This window comes from Vidua chalybeata, chromosome 1, assembly GCF_026979565.1.
Source record: "Vidua chalybeata isolate OUT-0048 chromosome 1, bVidCha1 merged haplotype, whole genome shotgun sequence".
NCBI lineage: Eukaryota > Metazoa > Chordata > Aves > Passeriformes > Viduidae > Vidua > Vidua chalybeata.
The window spans coordinates 16,152,494-16,172,279 of NC_071530.1; the positions used below are offsets into that span (position 1 = coordinate 16,152,494).

Below are 19,786 nucleotides of genomic sequence, written 5' to 3' on the forward strand. Positions count from 1 at the left end.
TGCTGGAAAATAGATTTGCATGTTCAAAGATCCAGTAATGACATGTGGGACATTAGACAGTAAGAGAAATTGATAGACATCAGAGTAAGGAACAGGTATCAATTTGAATTCAAGATTGGAGACAGCCATCCACAAACCAAGGGAGAAGAGAAATCCAGTGAGGGTTTGGCAGTTTACAGCTGAGATAAGCAGGAATATCAGGCAACATTCTTTATACTTGGAGTCTGTGACCATTGAAGAGGGGAGAAGGGAAGGGAAGGGAAGGGAAGGGAAGGGAAGGGAAGGGAAGGGAAGGGAAGGGAAGGGAAGGGAAGGGAAGGGAAGGGAAGGGAAGGGAAGGGAAGGGAAGGGAAGGGAAGGGAAGGGAAGGGAAGGGAAGGGAAGGGAAGGGAAGGGAAGGGAAGGGAAGGGAAGGGAAGGGAAGGGAAGGGAAGGGAAGGGAAGGGAGAAATAGGAAAGTTCACAGGCAACTAAAAGCAGCACCAAGCCATCACTACTGTTTCCATTCATGGAAACAGCAGAACATTTCACTTAAAGCTACTGCAGCGAAACAAAGATGTCCACCTATATTTGCCTGCTGCTGAAACCTTAGAACAGTCAAGCTTGTTCATGAAAAAGAAGTCTGACTGTGAGCTAAAGAGTGTGGATTTGTTACAAGGTATGCCCTTGTAAGACAAATTGTAAAAAGACTGGGGAGGAAATGGGAGACTAAGGAAGTGTAGTAACTGTAGTAGTGAAAAGATGAGTGTAAACATGTTTTAAAGGAAGAAGTAAAGTCATCAGAAGATGCCAAAAAGTATTTAAATAATTTTCCTACAGACTATGTCAAGATAATACAATGCTACTCTGTCCTACAGTCACTCTTTTTTCTTGGTTATGTTGGCAAGCTGTAGATTTGGATTGTTTCTGAAGTGAGTTAGTGAGGATGGGTGTGTGATAGGACAGGCACTCATGCAACTGCTCATAATATTCCTTCTAAAAGGCTTCAAGTATTAAAAAAATTCAAAGTATATACATGTGAAAATCATGTAGCTGATTATTCCTGGTCATTCTTCCTTCGCAAATGAAGGAAGGTGAAAGATAGTCTCTCATGGAAGTTAATGTCTGCTATTGCAGAAGTTAATTTCTGACTTTGTAAGTGATATAAAGGATTTGGTTTTGTGGATGATGGTGGTGATGATGATGATGATGTTGATTTCTGTGTAAAAAAGGCCTAAGAAGTTTGAATGGCTTCAATGGCTTCATCACCTACAGAGTTGAGGCCAATCTTTTATTATGACGCTAATGAGACTCAGAGAAGTCTCTGAGGAGATTATTAAAGTAATGAAAAAAGTAAGAACAAGAGAAAATAAGCAGCCAGAGTCAGGCTGTGGAAGAACAAAATTAATCAAATTAGTAATTCATCTTAACTTTAAATGTTTACACTGTGCACATGCCAAACTGAAATAGTCATCCCAATTGTTATAATTGTCAAGGAAGAAGAATAGTTTTTTTACCATTTCATCTCTTTTAATTTGGACATTTATGCAAAATAAGGCTCCTTAGTTTCTATTGGCAATATTTTCTGGTCTCCTTTGACTGTAATGACAGTGCAGGTTCAAATGTCAGAGCTGCACATCTATGCTTTAGGTACCTATGTTTAATGGGGTGAATCCCATCCAAGGCAGTGGAGAACTTTTAAAAATGAGCATACAGTCCATTTCAGGATTAGATAGGAATGACAGAATTCCGAATAATAGTGCAATAAGAAAGAGCTATTAAGATATTAATTTTTCTTTTCCTAGAAGAATACAGATGAGTTGAATTTATATGCTATGATGGTGATGAAACTCAATCTGCCCAGCCGTAACTGAAGCACACTTTGAGTATGAACTCATAATGCCAGATGTTTTAAATTAGTGGATCTAACTAACTTGAATCCAAGGATTTTGAAAGAGATCTTTGGAGTATTAAGGATGGATTCCTTTCATCTAACTTTGGCCACTTTTAGGCATGGAGTTTAAAGTAGTCTAAACTAAGACACCTTCTGTAGGCAATGGAAAGAGAGAGACACCTGCAGACTTATCCTAGCTGAAAACAGATCCCCAAGATATCTGCAAGGAATAGACTCATGAAAGTGCTTAATTTTCTCCACTGAATGTAGAAAGAACCTAAGTGACTAGTGCCTAATTTTCTCCACTGAATGTAGAAAGAACCCAAGTGACTAGCTCAGACTAAACAGCTAGCTTTCAGACAGCTGAATTTAAATTAATATCCTCCTGGATGTTGATTTTCAACAAGTTTGTGGTGCAGGGGAAGTTGCAGGGCTGGAAGAGCGGTAATATGCCAATATTTAAAAAGGCCAAATAAGATTATATTCTGCTAAACTGGACACTATTCTCACTTGACAGTTGTAGGTCCATACGTTATAATACTGGAGGGATCATTTTAATGCCCGAGTCTGACTAGCCTTGCTCATGCAAACCAGAGACATTGCTTCATTTTTTTTTCTGTTTGGAATAGAGTATATCTTTTAGAAAAACACTGACTCTTTACTTAAAAAATTCCAGCAATGGAAAATCCACCAGAGACATCATAACTTGTTCCAGTAGTTAAATACCTTCCCCATAAAAACATTTGCACCTTATTTGTAGCCTAAGGTTTGTCTAGCTTTATCTTATGCAATTACATGTATGATACTTTTGCTTGGTGAACTGACAAGCCCTACATAACTTCTGTTCTCATATACATTCTTATTGAAAAAATTAAATTGTCTCATTGTCATATTTTTCATTAACTAGGCAAGTGTAATCGCTGATGGAATTTCTGTCTTTTTAATTCTTTAATTGTATTTGTGTGTCAGTTCTGAATTTTTTTATTTTTGAACTTCCTTTTTGGACTGAATTGCAACATACTTCAGAACAAAATTCAGAATTCCAGTAATATCTGTATGAATACTTAAATCAGGTAAAATAACTTCCCTGTTTCTGTGTAAGCTCTGTTTGAATATTAGAGATTTTCATTATTCAGTTTGGCCGCAGTATTGCCCTCAAAGTTCATATTTGGCCAAATTTGTACTTTGATTTTCATGTCTTTCTGGAAATGGATCTGCAGGTTAAACCTTTGCGTGCTATAACGTTGACCTTCATGCACAGGAGTAAAAATCACCAGTGAATTTAGACATTGTGATATAAAAAGATTTTTTTTTTCAGGTGATTAAATCAGATGTTAATTTTTTTGTCAAAATACTTTATAAATGTCAAATGACTTAGCTCTAGTTTTTGAAAGAATAATTCACAATTCAAAAGCAGCCACAAAAAGTGTTCAAGCTTTTTATTGTTTTAGAAAGGAAGATATTCAGAGACCAACACAGTGACTGTTCTTGTAATGCCTTTAAAACAAAATATTGCCTTTCCACAGTAGAGGATGCAGCTTTGGCAGAGATAAGATTCATTAGAAAACTGAAGGAATTTACTGGCTGAGAAAGTGGTAAATACTTTTGAATTATAAAGACACAAGTTTATTAAGGTCTGTGAAAAGATTACCAGTGGCTTTGATTGTAAAGGGTGAAGCTAAAAAATGCCTGTTCTGCCTGCCAATGAAATTCTACCTTTGCAGGTACTCAATCATGGTACATAAATATTTTTAAACATTTAAGGAGATCTTCCCACTGAGGTAATTTCCAGTATCTCATATGAGGATCCCTTGATGTTTTGACTTTAAATTTCTGCTTGAATTCTGAACGAGTTAACTAAGAAATAGTAAAGTTATTAATTTTTCTATTTATGCACTTTTTTCTCTGTACTGTGATGATGCTTAAAGGCACTGATCACAGGTAAGGGGTTCACTTTCGCTAGGGAGTGATGTATACCTGCATGAGAACAGGATGACTCCAGAAAACTTTCAGTTTAGATGTAACACACAATGAGGTGGATGTGAATAAACAGATAGGACTGGAGTGCTAGAAAAATTATGTAAATATTTATATGTTCATATAATGAGAATACATTTTTTACTGCTAATTCATAGCTGCAACTCAGTCATCGTAAGTAAAATATAAATAACGAACTGACTGTAAGCTTTTTGTAAAAATCTAGAACCACTGGAGAGTAGCCAGTCGCCCAGACAAAGGCACTCACACCATATGGGAACCATAACTGGTGCTGTTGTCAGGTTTTTGCATGTGTGTGCCTGTGCTGAAGGCTACATGAAGTCAAAGCAAATTAGTCTCTGTTTAGCTTTGCATTGTTCTGAGCAGCTTTTATTTTCCAAATTAATTTAAAGATATATTTTTGTGCTGCACTATGAAAAAGTCCATTTTCTCCTGTTCTTGTTCCATTGTACATACAGAACTAATTGTTTTTTGGCTAGAGAAATCATTAACCTAATGAATAAGGTACATACCTGAAATGCAGATGATCAGAGGTTTCATTCATGTTCTGATATTTTTTACTATTGAAAATGTCTATCCAACCTACCCATGCATAGAAATGATTTTTAGCCTTACTCTGTGGTCTTGTTTTATGCTGTTATTTGCCCAACATGGAAGTGCTCTGTTTTCTTATATTACAAAATACTAATGGATGCCTTCTGGGATATCAGTTGTGGAAGCTTATAAGAACATCACCAGGAATGCTGAAATGTAAATTTCAACTGCTTGGTACAATAAAGTGGGCAAAGAAGACACTCATGCCCTAAGAATGGGACTTGATTTGTATAATCATACCTTTTTAATTTTTTTTTTTAATTTCCCTTTTGATCAGAGTACAGCCTCAAGAAATGCATGGGAGGGGAGGTGGGGAAAGCGTCGATGTGTTAAGCTTGGGCTTGTTGGTTGATTGGTTTTGGTTTATTTGGCAAAGAAGGCATAACAGCCATAATGTATCTTCTGAATTTTGTGTGGAGTTAATAGGAGGTATTTGTGCTTTTTGAGTTCAGTTCTTAGTGGCAGAAAGGTTAGGCTCTTCTATTCCCTTGTAATATTCCAAGGTATAAAACCCGTTTGTTTAACCACTATTTCTGAAAGTTATTGTGAAATGTACATTTCATATTTGGAAGGTTTTTGTAATGATTGTGTTAAAAAATACTGTGTCTGTAATTTATTGCGCAGAGCTTCCAGAAAACTGGTCATTGTTTGCTGAAGTCATAAATCCCTACAAGAAGTTTTGGCTGTTTTATGTTCAAAACATAAGACCATCAGACCATCTTTGTGAAATAAATAGATGAAGACAATTACTAGTAATTTCTACTGAAAGCATTCTAAAAACCAACCTTTTATCACATACTATATTTATCTGGAGTATAGAAAATGAAATGGAAAGGCACTGGCACCCACTTCTTCAGGAGAATTTGGCAACAGGTTTGATTGTTTTCTTGTGGGGGCCTTTGGTGAGAGCATTAAATACACAATATGGAGTTTTACCTTATAAAGCAAGGTTTAATATATCTTCATAAATCAATCCAAAATATTTCATGTAATATCTATGCAATAGTACTATGGGGTATAATAGTATGTGTTTGCAATTTACATATTTGTGTTGTAATTTTACATTTAGAAAAACCCCCTTTGTAACTGTAATGGTTTGCTCTGCTCAGGCTCCACAGTTCAGGCTGGAGATACGGCGTGTCTGGCACATACTCCAAGCTGATGCCTGTTGCTTTTTATAACAGTTGTTACAGTACTTGGACATCAAGAAAGAGGGCACTAGATTCCAAAATTTCTGCATGTCTGTTGTCTACCGAAAATATGCTAAATCCCTTTACCCACAAATGTATTGATCACATCACATCACACTTAAATTTTGGATATAAGAGATTCCATAAACTAAGTCACATACTATCATGTTTTATTCCATTTCAGAAGGATTAATGTAAATCGACAGTTTCCATTGTGTTGGCAACTGCCAAGTTGCTTTAAACATTTTGCTTACAGTTTCAGCTCCAGGAAGCAGGAGCCAGTAGCTGTTCTACCTTCATAATAAGCAAAATGTCACCATTCATAAAGTAAGGGTACATTTATTTAAAACATTTTGCTTTTGCACCATTGACAAAGGTAATGAAGTTTGGCTTTAGTATAGATTAAGCCTCAGACTTTAGATTACTTTTTCAAAATTTCACATTACTGAAGTTTATGACATGTAGCAAGTGTTCTGTTAAAATCTGCTGATTGTGGATGGGAAAAAACAGCAGCCGAAGGGAGATCAGCTTATTTTTGCCCAAACTCTGGGCTTCAGGAGATCTCTAATTTTGTAACATTTGGATAACAAACCTAGAGGCTGGCATAAAGCGCCTCTTGGCACATTTTAAACATCTTTTAGTCTTATAAAAAGAAGCTTGTCCTACTAAGCTGTACATTTGTTGGAGCTGTTTAACAGTAGCTGTGCCCTGCAGCTCTTTTAGTGATAAATGAGCCATTTCAAATAAGGGCAATTGCAGCCAACTGTGCAGAAGGAATCATTAAAAAAAATTAAATAGACATTTTTGAAGCTTAAAAATGCACAAACAAAGTATGTTAAATCAAAATATATGCTGCTTCTTTTAATGGAAAAGATTGCCACTGGCTAAGTCTGCCAGCTTCAATAGGTGTGCCAAAAAGCTAAGGAATCTGGCAGAATCTGCAGATAGCAGTTCCATCTTTCATCTATATTTCTTTTCTGTATTTATCTTGCTTTAGAAAATGCAGAGAATGTCTTTTCCTTCTGACTTGGCGCTGTTTCCAAACCACAGAAATACACAGAGCAGCTTCTTGCAATTGTTTAGCTCCCTGCACCAGTCTTATCCTTGTGACTGTGTGAATCATTTCTTTCTAATTTGGCAATAATAAGAAAGAAGAGCATTAAAATATTTTTATGTTTATGGAACAGTATTTTAGCTGAACTGTCAGATATGAAATTAGTTTTCTTAATTAAGAGATACTGGGTTTAATATGTAAGGACAGAATGCCAGGTAATTATTTTTGACATTCAGCTGATCCGGAATAGTTTCCTTGTATGTAAGAAGCTATTCAAAGAATCTGAACATAAGAAATACCAAGAACAAAGTTCTTCCTGTAGAATCAATCACTCAGTTCAGTTTGGCTTCAAGCCCTGCTCATTGTAATCTCTCTTATATCGCTGTTGCAAAGCACGCTCTGGTATCTTTTAAGCGATAAGGCACAACTTACTGATACCACTTCCAAGGTAAAGATGCTAAGGAAAAGCCCATTTGCAGTGTGTCAATTATGGGATGGATGCTAGTGTTAATGTTCCTGGTCAGTGTTCTGTACTTTGGCATCAAATCTGAAGACCTGACAAGGCTGCCAGGCAGCACAAGCCTGCTGAGAATTCTGTCCTGACTTGAGTGAGGGCAGGGACAGGACATGAATTGCCGATGCAATTATGCTCATTTTACAATCAATTGCATTTGAAAGCTAAAATGTATCTTCTCCTGGACTATAAGTGAAAGTTCATATGATTTCATTTCATTGAAAATTTGATTTTAATTAATTTGTCTTTTATTTCCAAGGGTAGTTATTGGCTGTATTTATCAGCTGCTAGTAAGTGCAGAATTTCTATGGTTTATGATAATTCTTCATCTCTGGAAGCTTTGAAAAAAAAATGTAATGTTAAATTGAGAGAATATTATTAGTCAGTAACACTTTTTAATTACTGTAAGAGTCTAATACACTGCAAATTACATGTTACCTTTGGATTTAGGGTAACTGTAAAGCTACCTAGAAGGTGCCTTTAGGCTGATTCTAATCTACTCATTGCATTTGTGTTGAAGATATAGATAAAAATAAAAAAAATTTTCCATGATATAGGATTGAGAAAGCAGCGACTCATAAAGGTGCTTCCGTGCTGCTGTACAGGTATGACAGTTCCAAATACTAGGATAAGATACATAATTAGGGCTTTGTGGAAATAGAGAAAAGTTTAAAATACCAAGAAGGTCTTTAGAACACCTAAAATCAAAATTGCCCCTCTAAAGGTCCTGTCCTTCACCAGTTCTTCTCTACTGTCTACCCTGACCACAGGTATGTGGGATGAATCCAGGTTTATTTGCTCTTTGTATCTCTTACATTGTATCTGTGCAATCTGCACAAATACAACATTCATTAGACTGGATTAGCTCCTTCTCAGACTTCCAGAGAGACATAATTGCTGGACTCCAGGGCATTATAGGCTAAGGGAGTGTGTATATATTGAAAAACGTCCATCATACTTTGGCACTGGATTTGCTGAACATTCATGGTACAGAGAATATTTTATTAGTCTTTTGCTTTTAAAAGCATTTTGTCTTTCCATCAGTTGATTACTCTATCGGTGTGCAATAATTCTGTTGCTGTTTGGACAGGTGGAATTGACCATGCTTGGATTTTAAGAAAGCATTGAGCAGCACTCTTCACCAAAAACTGTTAAAGAAGTTAAAATGCGATTTGATGAGAAGGCAGAGTCCTTGAGAGGATAAATAACTGTTTAAAACTCAGGAATCAAAGTTTAGAAATTAGGATGAAGTTTTGGAGCCAAAGGATCTTCATAAATGGTAATGGGAAGGATGGTAAATGGTGATGTCACAAACTGCTGACAATACAGTTCTCCATGAGAAGTGCAGCCAGAGACAATTGCAAACTGCAGTTCACAGTGCAGAACCATAGAGGTCAAATATCCTGTGCAAATATGTCACAGCTCAGTGCAAAATTTTCCCCTTTCATGGATTTACTACACTGAACAATTTTGCACACTGCACGTGCAGCAGATGCAGAGTGCCAGTAACTATTGGTTAGGACTGAAAAGGTGTCCAAATGTTTGGGTGAGGAAATAAAGCCCTTGCAAACAATGTGGATGGAAAAAATTTCAATGTTAGATACAGCTAGGGACACCATGAAGCCCTGACTTTGCTTCTGATTGATCAGGCTGTTTCTGTTAATCTTTCTGCACTTGGTCTCATAATCCAAGAATCCTCATAAAATTTGCAATTATATGTAGGTGTTATTTATCCTTAAATTTTTGTTGACATCCTGGAGTGTGGAGGGAGAAACTGATAGTCTGTTTAATTCTTCCACATCAGAAATGCATATGAGGGAATTGTATTTTGAGAAACCACACTTTTACAATGTTCTGCATAAAGATACTTCTGTTCAGAGAAGGATGTTAAGTTCCTTAATTGTCATCATGAGTCAAACCCATGATGTGCTGTTTAAATGAGAAAGTAGCCTGTTTGAGTGGGGAGCTGATGAAGTAGAGAGCACATTCCCTGTGTGGGAGCAGTACTTTCTCTTAAATCATCTTCCACATACTGTTTTTATTAGGCAGCAGCATGCCTCAAACATACTCGCCCAAGAATGCCCAACAGTTCTTGTTGAACAATGTTCTTGTGCTTGCACTAGCATTGTGAAATAATGTGTTGGGTAGCTGCTTAGCTCCAGCCATTTCATCCTACCTGAGAGACAAAGTTCACCACCACACCAGGTTTAAATCGTGATTCTTTTAACCTTTTGCAGTAACATTCAGGTAGAAGGTTCACATGATTTTTTTCTCCTGTGTTAAAGCACAGAGTTGCGTGGTTTTAGAAAATTAATTTTCACATCTTCCCCCGCATGCTTTAACCAGCTTTAGCAGAGCTTTTATGCATGTGGTACAACCTCCACTTGCCCAAGCACAACTATAACTTTCTTTTTATAGAACTAAAAGAACTCAAGCAAATGAATAAGCCAAAAACATTTCCAAAACCTGAAGCTTGGAATTGAAGTTGAGAAGTTAATAAAAAAATTGAGGAACAGGCTTTTGTTCTAATCAAAGAAAAGCTTCAAATTTAACTTTTATTAATTGATTTTTCATTTCCTACTTCATAGTCACATCTTTAGAGAGGGAAGGAAGCAGATCAAGATCTCTAGTATTTCTGACGTATAAAAGACACTATTATTGCTTGCTTGTTTGCATGAAACTCAGTATTTTTAAAAGTCTCTGATCTCAAAAAGCTTCCAAAAACCAGCAGCTATTCAAGCACCTTTTGGCCAGAGTCCTTGAGTGGCTTTGGAGAGACATTTTGCTTATCTTTCAAAAACTATCTAACTCCCCTCTAAAGAACTGTATGCAAATCACAAATACTTTGGTTGAATATGGCCTGATGGGAGTGGTAATTCAAGCAACTCCCTTTGTTTCAATCACCAAAAAACCAAAGCATTTATCTGTCACAATAAGTGTATGTGGTAATGTTTTCCTCAGCACTGACTTTGTAAAAGCATGCAAATTTCCAGCACTTGTAAATATATTTTATGACAACTGACCAAACTGTTCATAAAGAAATCTGCATTTATTTTTGGAAGATGACTCCTTAGTATAAAATAATATGTTTTTCTCTAATAACAAAAAAAAGCAGTTTTAGAATCTTGAGAAATAAATGGTATCATACATTTAGTTTTCTGATATTAAGAAAATTTAGTCTTACTAATATGAATGAACATGTGGACTGTACATGTACCCTTGTCCACAGACAGCCCCAGATCTTTTCTTGCTCATCACATTCAGTTTCATATTTGTATGAATAGAGCTGATCTGTGTTCATATCATCTATACATTTATTTACCCTGTGTTCTAATTCAACAATTTCTAGTACATTTACTAGTCTAAAATGAGATTATATGTTGAACAGTACCACTCATCTTCCAGTTTATGTAAATGTATGCACTGTTGCCACCCCCACATCTTAAAACATAAGACTATAGAACAGTCTTCTTGTGTGCCACAAAAAAAAAAATGGCTTTAAAATATGCTGGCTACTTATTTCAAATAAATGCTGTTGTACAAATTCACAGGGAGAGCCTCCTGCTTTTATCCCCAGACTTTGATATGTAAGGTTTACTAGCACAAGCACCTCACTGGTTTTGATTATAATGATCATATGTAGGAAGAGAGACCGACCCTTAGAGCATTGGACCTAAAGCTATATCAACTTTAGAGATCAAAATCAGTACTTTCAATTGAATACAGAAGAGAGTTTGAAGTTCACGCATACCAGTAGATTTAACATACTTTTAAAATACTGATACAGTCAGATTATGTCCTCAGATCCCTATTCTCAGGATAAGATGCACTTGAGAGAAACATTGCAAAATTTGTCAAAAGTCTGGAAACTGTAGTGTCCCTTTACTGCAGTTCAGTGTTGTTTTCAAAGGTGGAATAGTTAAGAGTGCATTTCAGGAATATCAGACAAACCAAAGGGGAAAAAAAACACATCATGTTTTCTGCTGAGAAGTCAGGCAGAACCCTTCAGAATGTCAGGGTTAATGGACAGTTTAAACCTATTTTTTTTTCCTCTGACTTGCTGCTGATAGTTTATTTGCAACTGCCCCGGATTAACTTTCATATAATCTTCATGTAGTTGCTAGAGATAGACAAAATTATAGTATTCATGTCCATAGTAATGTTAAAATTTTTGAAACAAAACTGAATTAGCAATTCTTTCTCAATTTCCTATACTAACTCCTCAATAATGTTTAAGAAGGAAAGGAAAGGTAAAAGTCATGCTTCTGCAAAATGAAAAGGAAAGCAAAGAGTGGAAAAGCAAGTAGGTATGGAAAAGGAGCAGGAAATACAAAAAAGAAAGATTGGTCAGGCTTGCAATGATACAAAGGAGCGATAGGTCACAACATGTTACTGAGCCAAAGTAAATTATGAAAGGGACATCCATGACATAAGTTTACAGTTTTGAATGTCCATTCCATATAATAAGTAAGTAGGCTCATAATTTAATCTTAATAAATTTTGAAATGTCACTCTATTGAAATTACAAAAAAAAGTTCTTTATTCTCTCTATGCCATCAAAAGCCTTTTATATGTTAATCTTCTTTTGAAAACTACAATGAAATAAAAATAAAATACAGAAAATGGTTCAAATAAAAATATGCTGTGAGAACCTGGGCTTCATCACTTTTGGATTATCAAATCTTCCTATTGTTTTTTATGGGATGAACTTCATATCCTGTAAGAATTTTTATACATTGGAATGTTCATGATGATTGAATTCTTTCTTAATATTGCACCAAACATCTTGCAGCTGAATAGAGATTCAAGCTGTCTGCCTTTAAGGTCTCCAATTAGTTCCATATAGTCGTACCTTTTAAACAAAGATTAGAAATAATTTTGATTACTAGTTTTATTTAGCTACTTCACCTTTGCATGATATTTTTATAGGCAGTTAGATTTACACCTGAAATAGTTGTAAATATTCCTCTGAAACCCTGTAAGTATCAAATTGAGATGTGAAAACCTTTTAACTTAGAGTATTTTAAAGTGGTTTTCAAATTTGCAGTTTTTAAACTATTCTACATTTCACCATTTGATATTTTGTTGGTTTTCTCCTTGTCAGTGATATTCACAGTTCTCTGCCCATTTATTGTGTCTTTGCAGAGGAGGACATCCTTCTCTGAATAACTATATAAGAAAAAGACAGTAAAATAGATGAGGTGAAGAGAGAGATGTAGAGTGTATTTATATTTTGTAGCTATATAAACATTTGCCAGTATGTGTGGGTGTACCATATTATAATTCCCTTTAGGCATGTAGGTTTTATGTATGTCTCCAAAGTAATGCAATGCAACATTTAACCTTATTGGGGAATATGACAACTATATTTTTATTTTGTATGTTATTATTGTGTGGTCAAGAGATTTCTTTTCAAGAGTGCTGTTCCCATTCAGATATTGAAGAAATATGGCCCTTGTCCTTTCAGTTTCGTTGTAACAAAGGAGGGAACTGAACAAAATAGACAAAAATGGACAGACAGCAGGTAGGAAAAATGAAGCTGTACCCAGAAGGATTTTAAACTTAAATCTATCATGGTGTAAAATCGGTTGTAGCTCACTGAAATTGTTTATCGTAACGAAATAGTAAACATCTCGTGGTAAAGTACAAGTAATCATATGTTCAGAATATTTCACTGAGACTATCAAGCCTTACTTTTCCCCTCATTTCCTGGCATTTTGTGGGATTCATCTTGCCAACAGTCATTTTGTCCCAGGCAGTCACATAAGAAAAATGACTTGCCAAGGACAAATCACCTGTCTTAAGTCCTGAGACAGGTGAGATGGTTTAAGTGCATAAAAAACTGCAGGCAAGTTTGTTCTCATCCTAACTTGGAGTCCTGTACCTCTTTGCAGGAAGTGCACAGGCTTTCTATCTCCTGTACTCTTTCTGAGGGAGGATGGAAAGGATGAGAAAGAAGAGACAGTTCCTGGCCAGGCTGCTGGCTGCCATTGTGTTCAGGTGTACCTTAGCCCAAGCTGCATCCTGTGGACTTCCTGGTACCCCCCAGCTATTCTTGAGGGATTCCAAAAAGTTGCCCTTTTCCTGTGGCTGCCAGAATGGAGATGTGTTTCATGGAAGAGAGAAAAGACAGAAATAGGACAAGAAAGGAAAAGAAGCCAGGCGTTATCTTCCCAGAATTTCTCCCACCCCAACTAGAGAGCATCAGTTTCACCTTTTTATGTTCAGAATGAGTGAAGTAGGCTGCACCAGGAGTTGCTCTGACTTTGGTCCCAGGGAGGAGAGAGCCTGTGCAAGGGGGAATCAGCACAGTGTCAGCCTTGCCCATTTTTTACCTTTACTGGAATTTCTTGGTACTGGATTTTGTACAGCTGCTAGCTCAGAGTGTTCTTTGGTGCGTGGGACTTCAGTTTGAAATCTGTTTTCTTTGTGCCACCTGAGGGAAAAAAACCAACCAACCAAACAAAACATCCCAGAACTTACATGAGCATCTTCTTCTTAAGAGTCTGGGTATGGTACATGTTGTCTTATCCTATCGTTCAGCTGAAAAGGAAAATCAGGAAATTGGCCTGAATTTTAGTTTAGAAACAGTGACTTAAGCTTAACCTTCATTATGCTTTGATTGTGGAGTATGTTTTATTATTTATAATTTAATTTTATGAGAAGTATTTTCATAGGAATATGTGTAACGTAACACTCTAACTAGGTGCTTTAATATTTTCCAGTGCGCACTATGGTGTTGAAAGTTAGAAAATGCTGGCTGGATCTAGACTGATACTTTCTTGGATAAGCCTCTACCATATGCTTTTATTTAAAGTATTTTTTTTTTCTTTTAGGTTAGATTTATAAAAAACATGTGAAAAATGTCTTTTTTTGAAAAAGAAGTGTTACGCAATTAGAAAATCGCAGTGCTAGAAATTTTGCATCCTTCAGGAAATATTGCATGTAAAAGAAGCCAGATACTAAATCTAAATTTAAAAAAAAAAAAAAGCAAGTTCCACCGCTATGCTATGTCAAAGTGCTATGTCAATCTACAAGATGTTGTACTGAAGTGTATGTCTTTAGTTCCAGGAATTTTAAGCTCTATGTGAACTCTGACTGGCTTCCCAGTATAGATATGAATCTTGTTGAAGGAGTTTATCCATCTTTCCTTCTGATTAGAAAAATTTAAATAAGATTTGTTTTACAGGGCAGAAAACCTAAAGAAGGGCATTAAGTATTTTTATATAGTTTTTCTTTATTCATCATTTTCTTCCATGTTCACAGGACTCTGGGGTATTGAATAGACTGATCTTTTATCTGTTTTGTGTGAGCAGGGTAGCCTCTTTCCAACAGCCTTGTTCTACACTTCCCATTGTTTTAGAAAACTTGTTGTGGATACATCACATGACTAAATTCTTATTTAAAGATTATTTCATGCCAACCTCTATACTTCCTGCAAACATGACACCTATGCTTTCTGCTGCCCCTCTCTTAGTCTGGAAGCTGCAGTGACTGTGGCTGAAGGAAAGTGAGTAATTTTAAGTTATTGTAACTAGTACATGGAGACCATCTGAGATTTTTTCAGATTTAGGGTTTGTTGGTACAATACTTAGCTCTATTTTTTTCTGCTTTTAAATCCCCTTGGGCTACTTCTTTTACAGAAGTGAAAAAATCTAGAAAGATATCACTGTTTGCAGTGACACGGTCTAGAGACTGACATGCTGAGGAGCATGGAGATTTACTGAAAGGTATGGAGATTTTGTAGACAACAAGCAGAACGTAAGCCAGCCATGTGTCCTGACAGCAAAGAAGTCACAACTCTGGACTTACAGCAAGAGCAAAGCCAGTAGGTTGAGGGAAGTGTTTGTTCCCTTTAGCATTCATTAGATCACATCTAGAATTCTGCACCCAGCTTTGGCCTTTGATGTAGGGAAGATATGGATAAACCATAATAGGTTCAGCAGAGGACCACCAGGATGGTCAGAACCTGAAGCACTGCTCTGTGAGGAGAACCTAAGGAAACTGGGCTTTTTCAGCCTGGAGAAGAGAGAGCTTTAAGTGGACTCAATAGCAGCCTTGCAGTTCCTGGAGAAGTTCAGTCATCAAAAAGATGGAGCTAGGCTTTTCACAGCGATGCATGGCAAGAGGATGAGAAATAATGAGCATAAACTAAATCAAGGGTAAATGAGCACAGGGAAAACCTTTTTCTCCACCAGGTCAGTCAAACATTGCAATAGGTTGCCAAAGAAGTTGTGCCATCTCTATTATTGAAGTTTTTCAAGATCAGACTTAAAAATTCTGGGCAATCCAGCTGAACCTCATATCTGACTCTGCTTTGAGCATGACTCTAGGCTAGAGACCTACTGAGAACCCCTCTGTTCTGAAATTCTTTGTGATTGTGTTGTCATAATATAGTATCACAATTCTGGGGTAACAATAGCAAAATCTTAATTGTTGTGAATATTTAAATGATTTGGCTGTGCCTTGCTTTTGGAATCCAGAAATGCTACATATGCCCTGTACATTCTCCAAACAGCTTGTATTTGTGCTTATTTACTGGTGTGACGTGCAAACTGTGCAAAAATATTGGACTCTAGCCTTGGAATATAGATACCTGCCAACAGAAAATGAAGGCTACATGGTGCTGCAAATGCTTTCTCTGTCTGTGGAAAGTGCCTTTATGTGCCAGAAAGAAGCATTTATACCACATGCTTTTTTTACTGCTTCTCACATCTGTTAACATTTACATGTGTCAGAAAACAATACCTGAACAGTAAAGGGAAGGGATACATGAAGTTCAAGGGTATTATATCAAGAAAAATGGCATGTCATATTGCATATAGTACATTGGAATAAAAGAAAAGGAAAAAGGAAAAAGATTTCTTGGACTTGTCAAATATACCTAATACATGGGCGTAGTTTGTATATACTATCTATGAATGCGTTTCCATACCTGAATTGAATGACCCAAATTGCCAGTAAATGGAACTGAACCCATGAAAGGGTCAAGGAGTGATAATCAGGAGGTGAAAGAATTATAAATGTCTTGGTTTATTTAAAAAATAATAAATTTTATTTCATTAAAGGCATGATTTATATCAAAATCTTCAAAGTTGGATTCCTAAATACAGAATTACATACTTCTATTTAAATATTTTGCTTTTTTGATAATCTTCTCTTCAGCTGTCTTTTTGTTAGTACAAAAGGAATAGGTTAACTGACAAATGTTGCTGTATATCCACAGTCCTTAGAGGCAGCTACTGTATTGGGCAGTGTTTCCAAGAATAGTCCTTTGAAGCCTCACAGTGAAAATCCTGAGACACAGTGTAGTACTGGATTTTGGATGACGTGGCAGTTTTTGCAGATGTTACCACTGGCAAATGATTTAGAAGAGCAGCAAATTAGAGAGAAACTGATCTGTGATCCCCTGCACACAGAAGGAAAAAATCAGTATTTGATATCTTTGTAAAAATTGGTGTTTGCATTGGTTGCATATGTACCACTAATTCTTTAGGCATCTATTTGGGTCTTTTGTACCAGTTTCATGCAGAATTCTGTTCTCTGATGCCTCACCCTGATTTTCCAAAATGCACCTGCAGTAAAGAGTACGGACCCTCCCCTACAGCTGTCATTGCTTAATATTGAGTTCTCTGTGGAAAGTGACAGAAAATACCTAATCTCCCACGTTTTTTGAGTCTAGAAATAAATGATGGCTAAAATAAGAGATAATTAACCTTGAATTGAGTCCTACCTAACATGTAGTCATAATAAAAGCAAAGGTCAATTTTTTATTTTTTCTTATGTTCCTACTAGATAATGTATCTCCAAAACACTATTTTTGATGAACATCTGCTCTTTCACATGGATACAAATTTTATCTGAAATTATTATGGATGTTAGAATTCCACACTCACTACACTGAAAAAGCCTTGCATTAAATCTGTGAAGATGCAATGAATAATCACATAAGGCATATGGTTTCCTTGCCCCCAAATTTAAAACGTAGAACTTTATCAAAACCACCGTATGAATGGCATGTGCATACATATTTTTGGATTTGAGTCAGGGATATGAAGGATCTATAGCAGTTTTCTTCTGTTAGTTGCACAAGAAAATTGCGAGGCACCTGAAGAATCACATGGTAATTCAAGCTGATGAGAAATCAGCTCTTGACAAATGGCAGAGAAGAAAGATCTTCATCCAGCAGCATTTCTGAAGAAAAAAATAGAAGTTAAGCATTTGATAAGCTTGCATTCTGGTCTTTATGCTTTGTAGAGCTGCTTCATCATTGCAGGTAGACCTGTAGTCTCCTTGGTCTTATGTCCACTTGAAGTCAGTGGTGAACCTTCCACTGACTTCTCTGATTGCTGACCCTGGCCCAGGTTTTGCACACAGATAAAGTATAGAGACATAAACCTTTCTCATATCATTTCTTCTCATGTCATTTTAACTCTGGCCTATCCTTTCAGAAGGGTTCATATTTTAAGAATGCTACTTAGACCTAGATATCTGATTACAGGAATGGAAATTTTAAGAGGAAGGACTCCTAGAAAAAATTATCATTGATGCTTAATTGACATGATACTGTTTCTGACATAATTCAAGCCTATCACAGGCAGTCTTACATGTTGCATGTAGGGGTCAAAGGGTGAAAGGTGACTGGAAAGATGCTTGTTTTGTACATTTGGCTAACACAAATACTTCCTCAAGTCCAAAATGCTTTGATCTCTCTAAGTAAATGCCATATGTGTGCAGCTGTGGCCCATGCCTCACGACTGCTGGAAGGTTAGGAAAAGGTAGCATATGAATTTGATGTCTGCATTCAATTTATGCTTTTATATTTAGCAGTTCATAATTTTGTGTAATATTTTAGCTGTATGAAAAATATGCACCAGAGTTGAGTGATAACAGATTTCTCTGTGGTTTAACTCAACATTGTTTGGGTGAATACAGATTCCTAAGTATTGCAGACTGAAAATACAGGTTTTAATTAGAGCTGTCTGAGCTTCAGAATACCTGAACACACATTAAGCCTGGCAAATTTTCAGAAATCTGGGAGTTGCATGGAGCTGATTTAAGTTAAGTGAGAGTCTTCTCCTTTCCAACTATATTGCATTTATAGTTGCATCACTGACTTGCAACACACTGAAGTGAGATCCAAACCCATTATTAATGGTTTTCTGATATATAAAAATGTTTTATCACCAAGACCTGTCTTGTGTCATACGCATGTTGAACGGTACCTTACTCCCAGGGAATTTCCACTGAAAAATTTGAATTACTTCCAGAGTAAAGGATCTACTATACATGACTGAAAATCTGAATCAACTCCAAAAGTCTGGTGCCTTTCTTGAGCTTTTGGTTTTCACTTTTAGAGGCGAATGTTCAAGACTGGTATGCCCAGATCTATATCCCTCAAGATGTTTAACATTAGTAGTTTGCTGTGACAATAAAGAAACCTACTGCAGTCAATGGGACACAAGGGTCCATCACATTAATCCAGTTTCATGATCAAGACCCCAAAAAAAAAAAAAAGAAAAGAAGCATGCCTTTGTCTATTAAAAATATTGAACATGGACAATTATTTTGGTATACTTTGGAGGGAAAATTGTGACTCACATGACTCACATAAAGCATGTGCAATTTCTCCTTACAATAACAAAAATACAACTCATAACCAATAGACAGACATAGTGCAATGACCTGAAAAAAAGACATGAAAATATCAATTCACAGGTACAAATATGAAAAAAATATCATGCATTGCACTTTTATGTGGATGTTAATAGATATATGCATACAAAAGTATACATGTGGTAGATACATGAATATGTATAACCCAGTGTTGTTAATATGATTGTCTTTTATTTATCAGATGTGTGGGTTAATTAATGCAATTGTTCTAGGTATGATTTGAATGTTACTAAAACAGAAGCACACTGATTTGGATTTTTTCTCCTCTGTGTTTTTGCTAGCTCCTACTGGCCATGGTAGGCTCTACAGATGACACTCTGCAGGAGGCAGCAGCTGGTTGCATAGCAAACATTCGCAGATTGGCTCTGGCAACAGAAAAAGCAAAATATGGCTGATGCTTCAGCAGCTTTTACCAACACACTTGTTTAGCAAGTCAGCTACATTTAAATACACAGCTACTCCTTCTAGCATCTGTATTTCATAGCAGAGCTCATCTATTTGAGGATAATTTAATAAAAACAAATCTGTGGAAACTTATGTTTGATTTTACATTACTGGTTTGTCACTCCTAGGTTTGATAAAACACTCATACCTAATTTTGTGTGTCTTTTAGTATTACATCCATTCAAAGATCATCAGTTAAAATAAGTCAAAGACATTTTCTACAACGGATATGCTTTTATTTTAATTCATTGTAGCTATACATGGTTTTGCTTATCTGTGACATTACAATAAATTTTACTTCTCTGTGTGTGTGATTATGCAGCAATTTATGAATGTCTTGAACAATTCCTTGCATTATAATCTTGTCCAGTCATCCTCTCATTATGCTTTTGCATGTTTGATCAGTTGTGACTCACAGGAGAGCAGAAAATGGAGATATATGA

The 19,786-nt window shown here is 36.2% G+C and overlaps 1 protein-coding gene across 1 annotated transcript in view; it reads left to right on the top strand.

Moving 5' to 3' along the window:
• ODAD2 (outer dynein arm docking complex subunit 2) overlaps nt 1–19,436 on the top strand; it is a 75,816-nt gene extending 56,380 nt beyond the window's left edge. Inside the window, exon 20 of the mRNA XM_053957227.1 lies at nt 19,181–19,436. Within this exon, the coding sequence (XP_053813202.1) occupies nt 19,181–19,294 (114 nt within the window). The 3' untranslated portion in view covers nt 19,295–19,436. The remainder of the gene's footprint in view (nt 1–19,180) is intronic.
• The last annotated feature ends 350 nt before the right edge of the window (nt 19,437–19,786 follow it).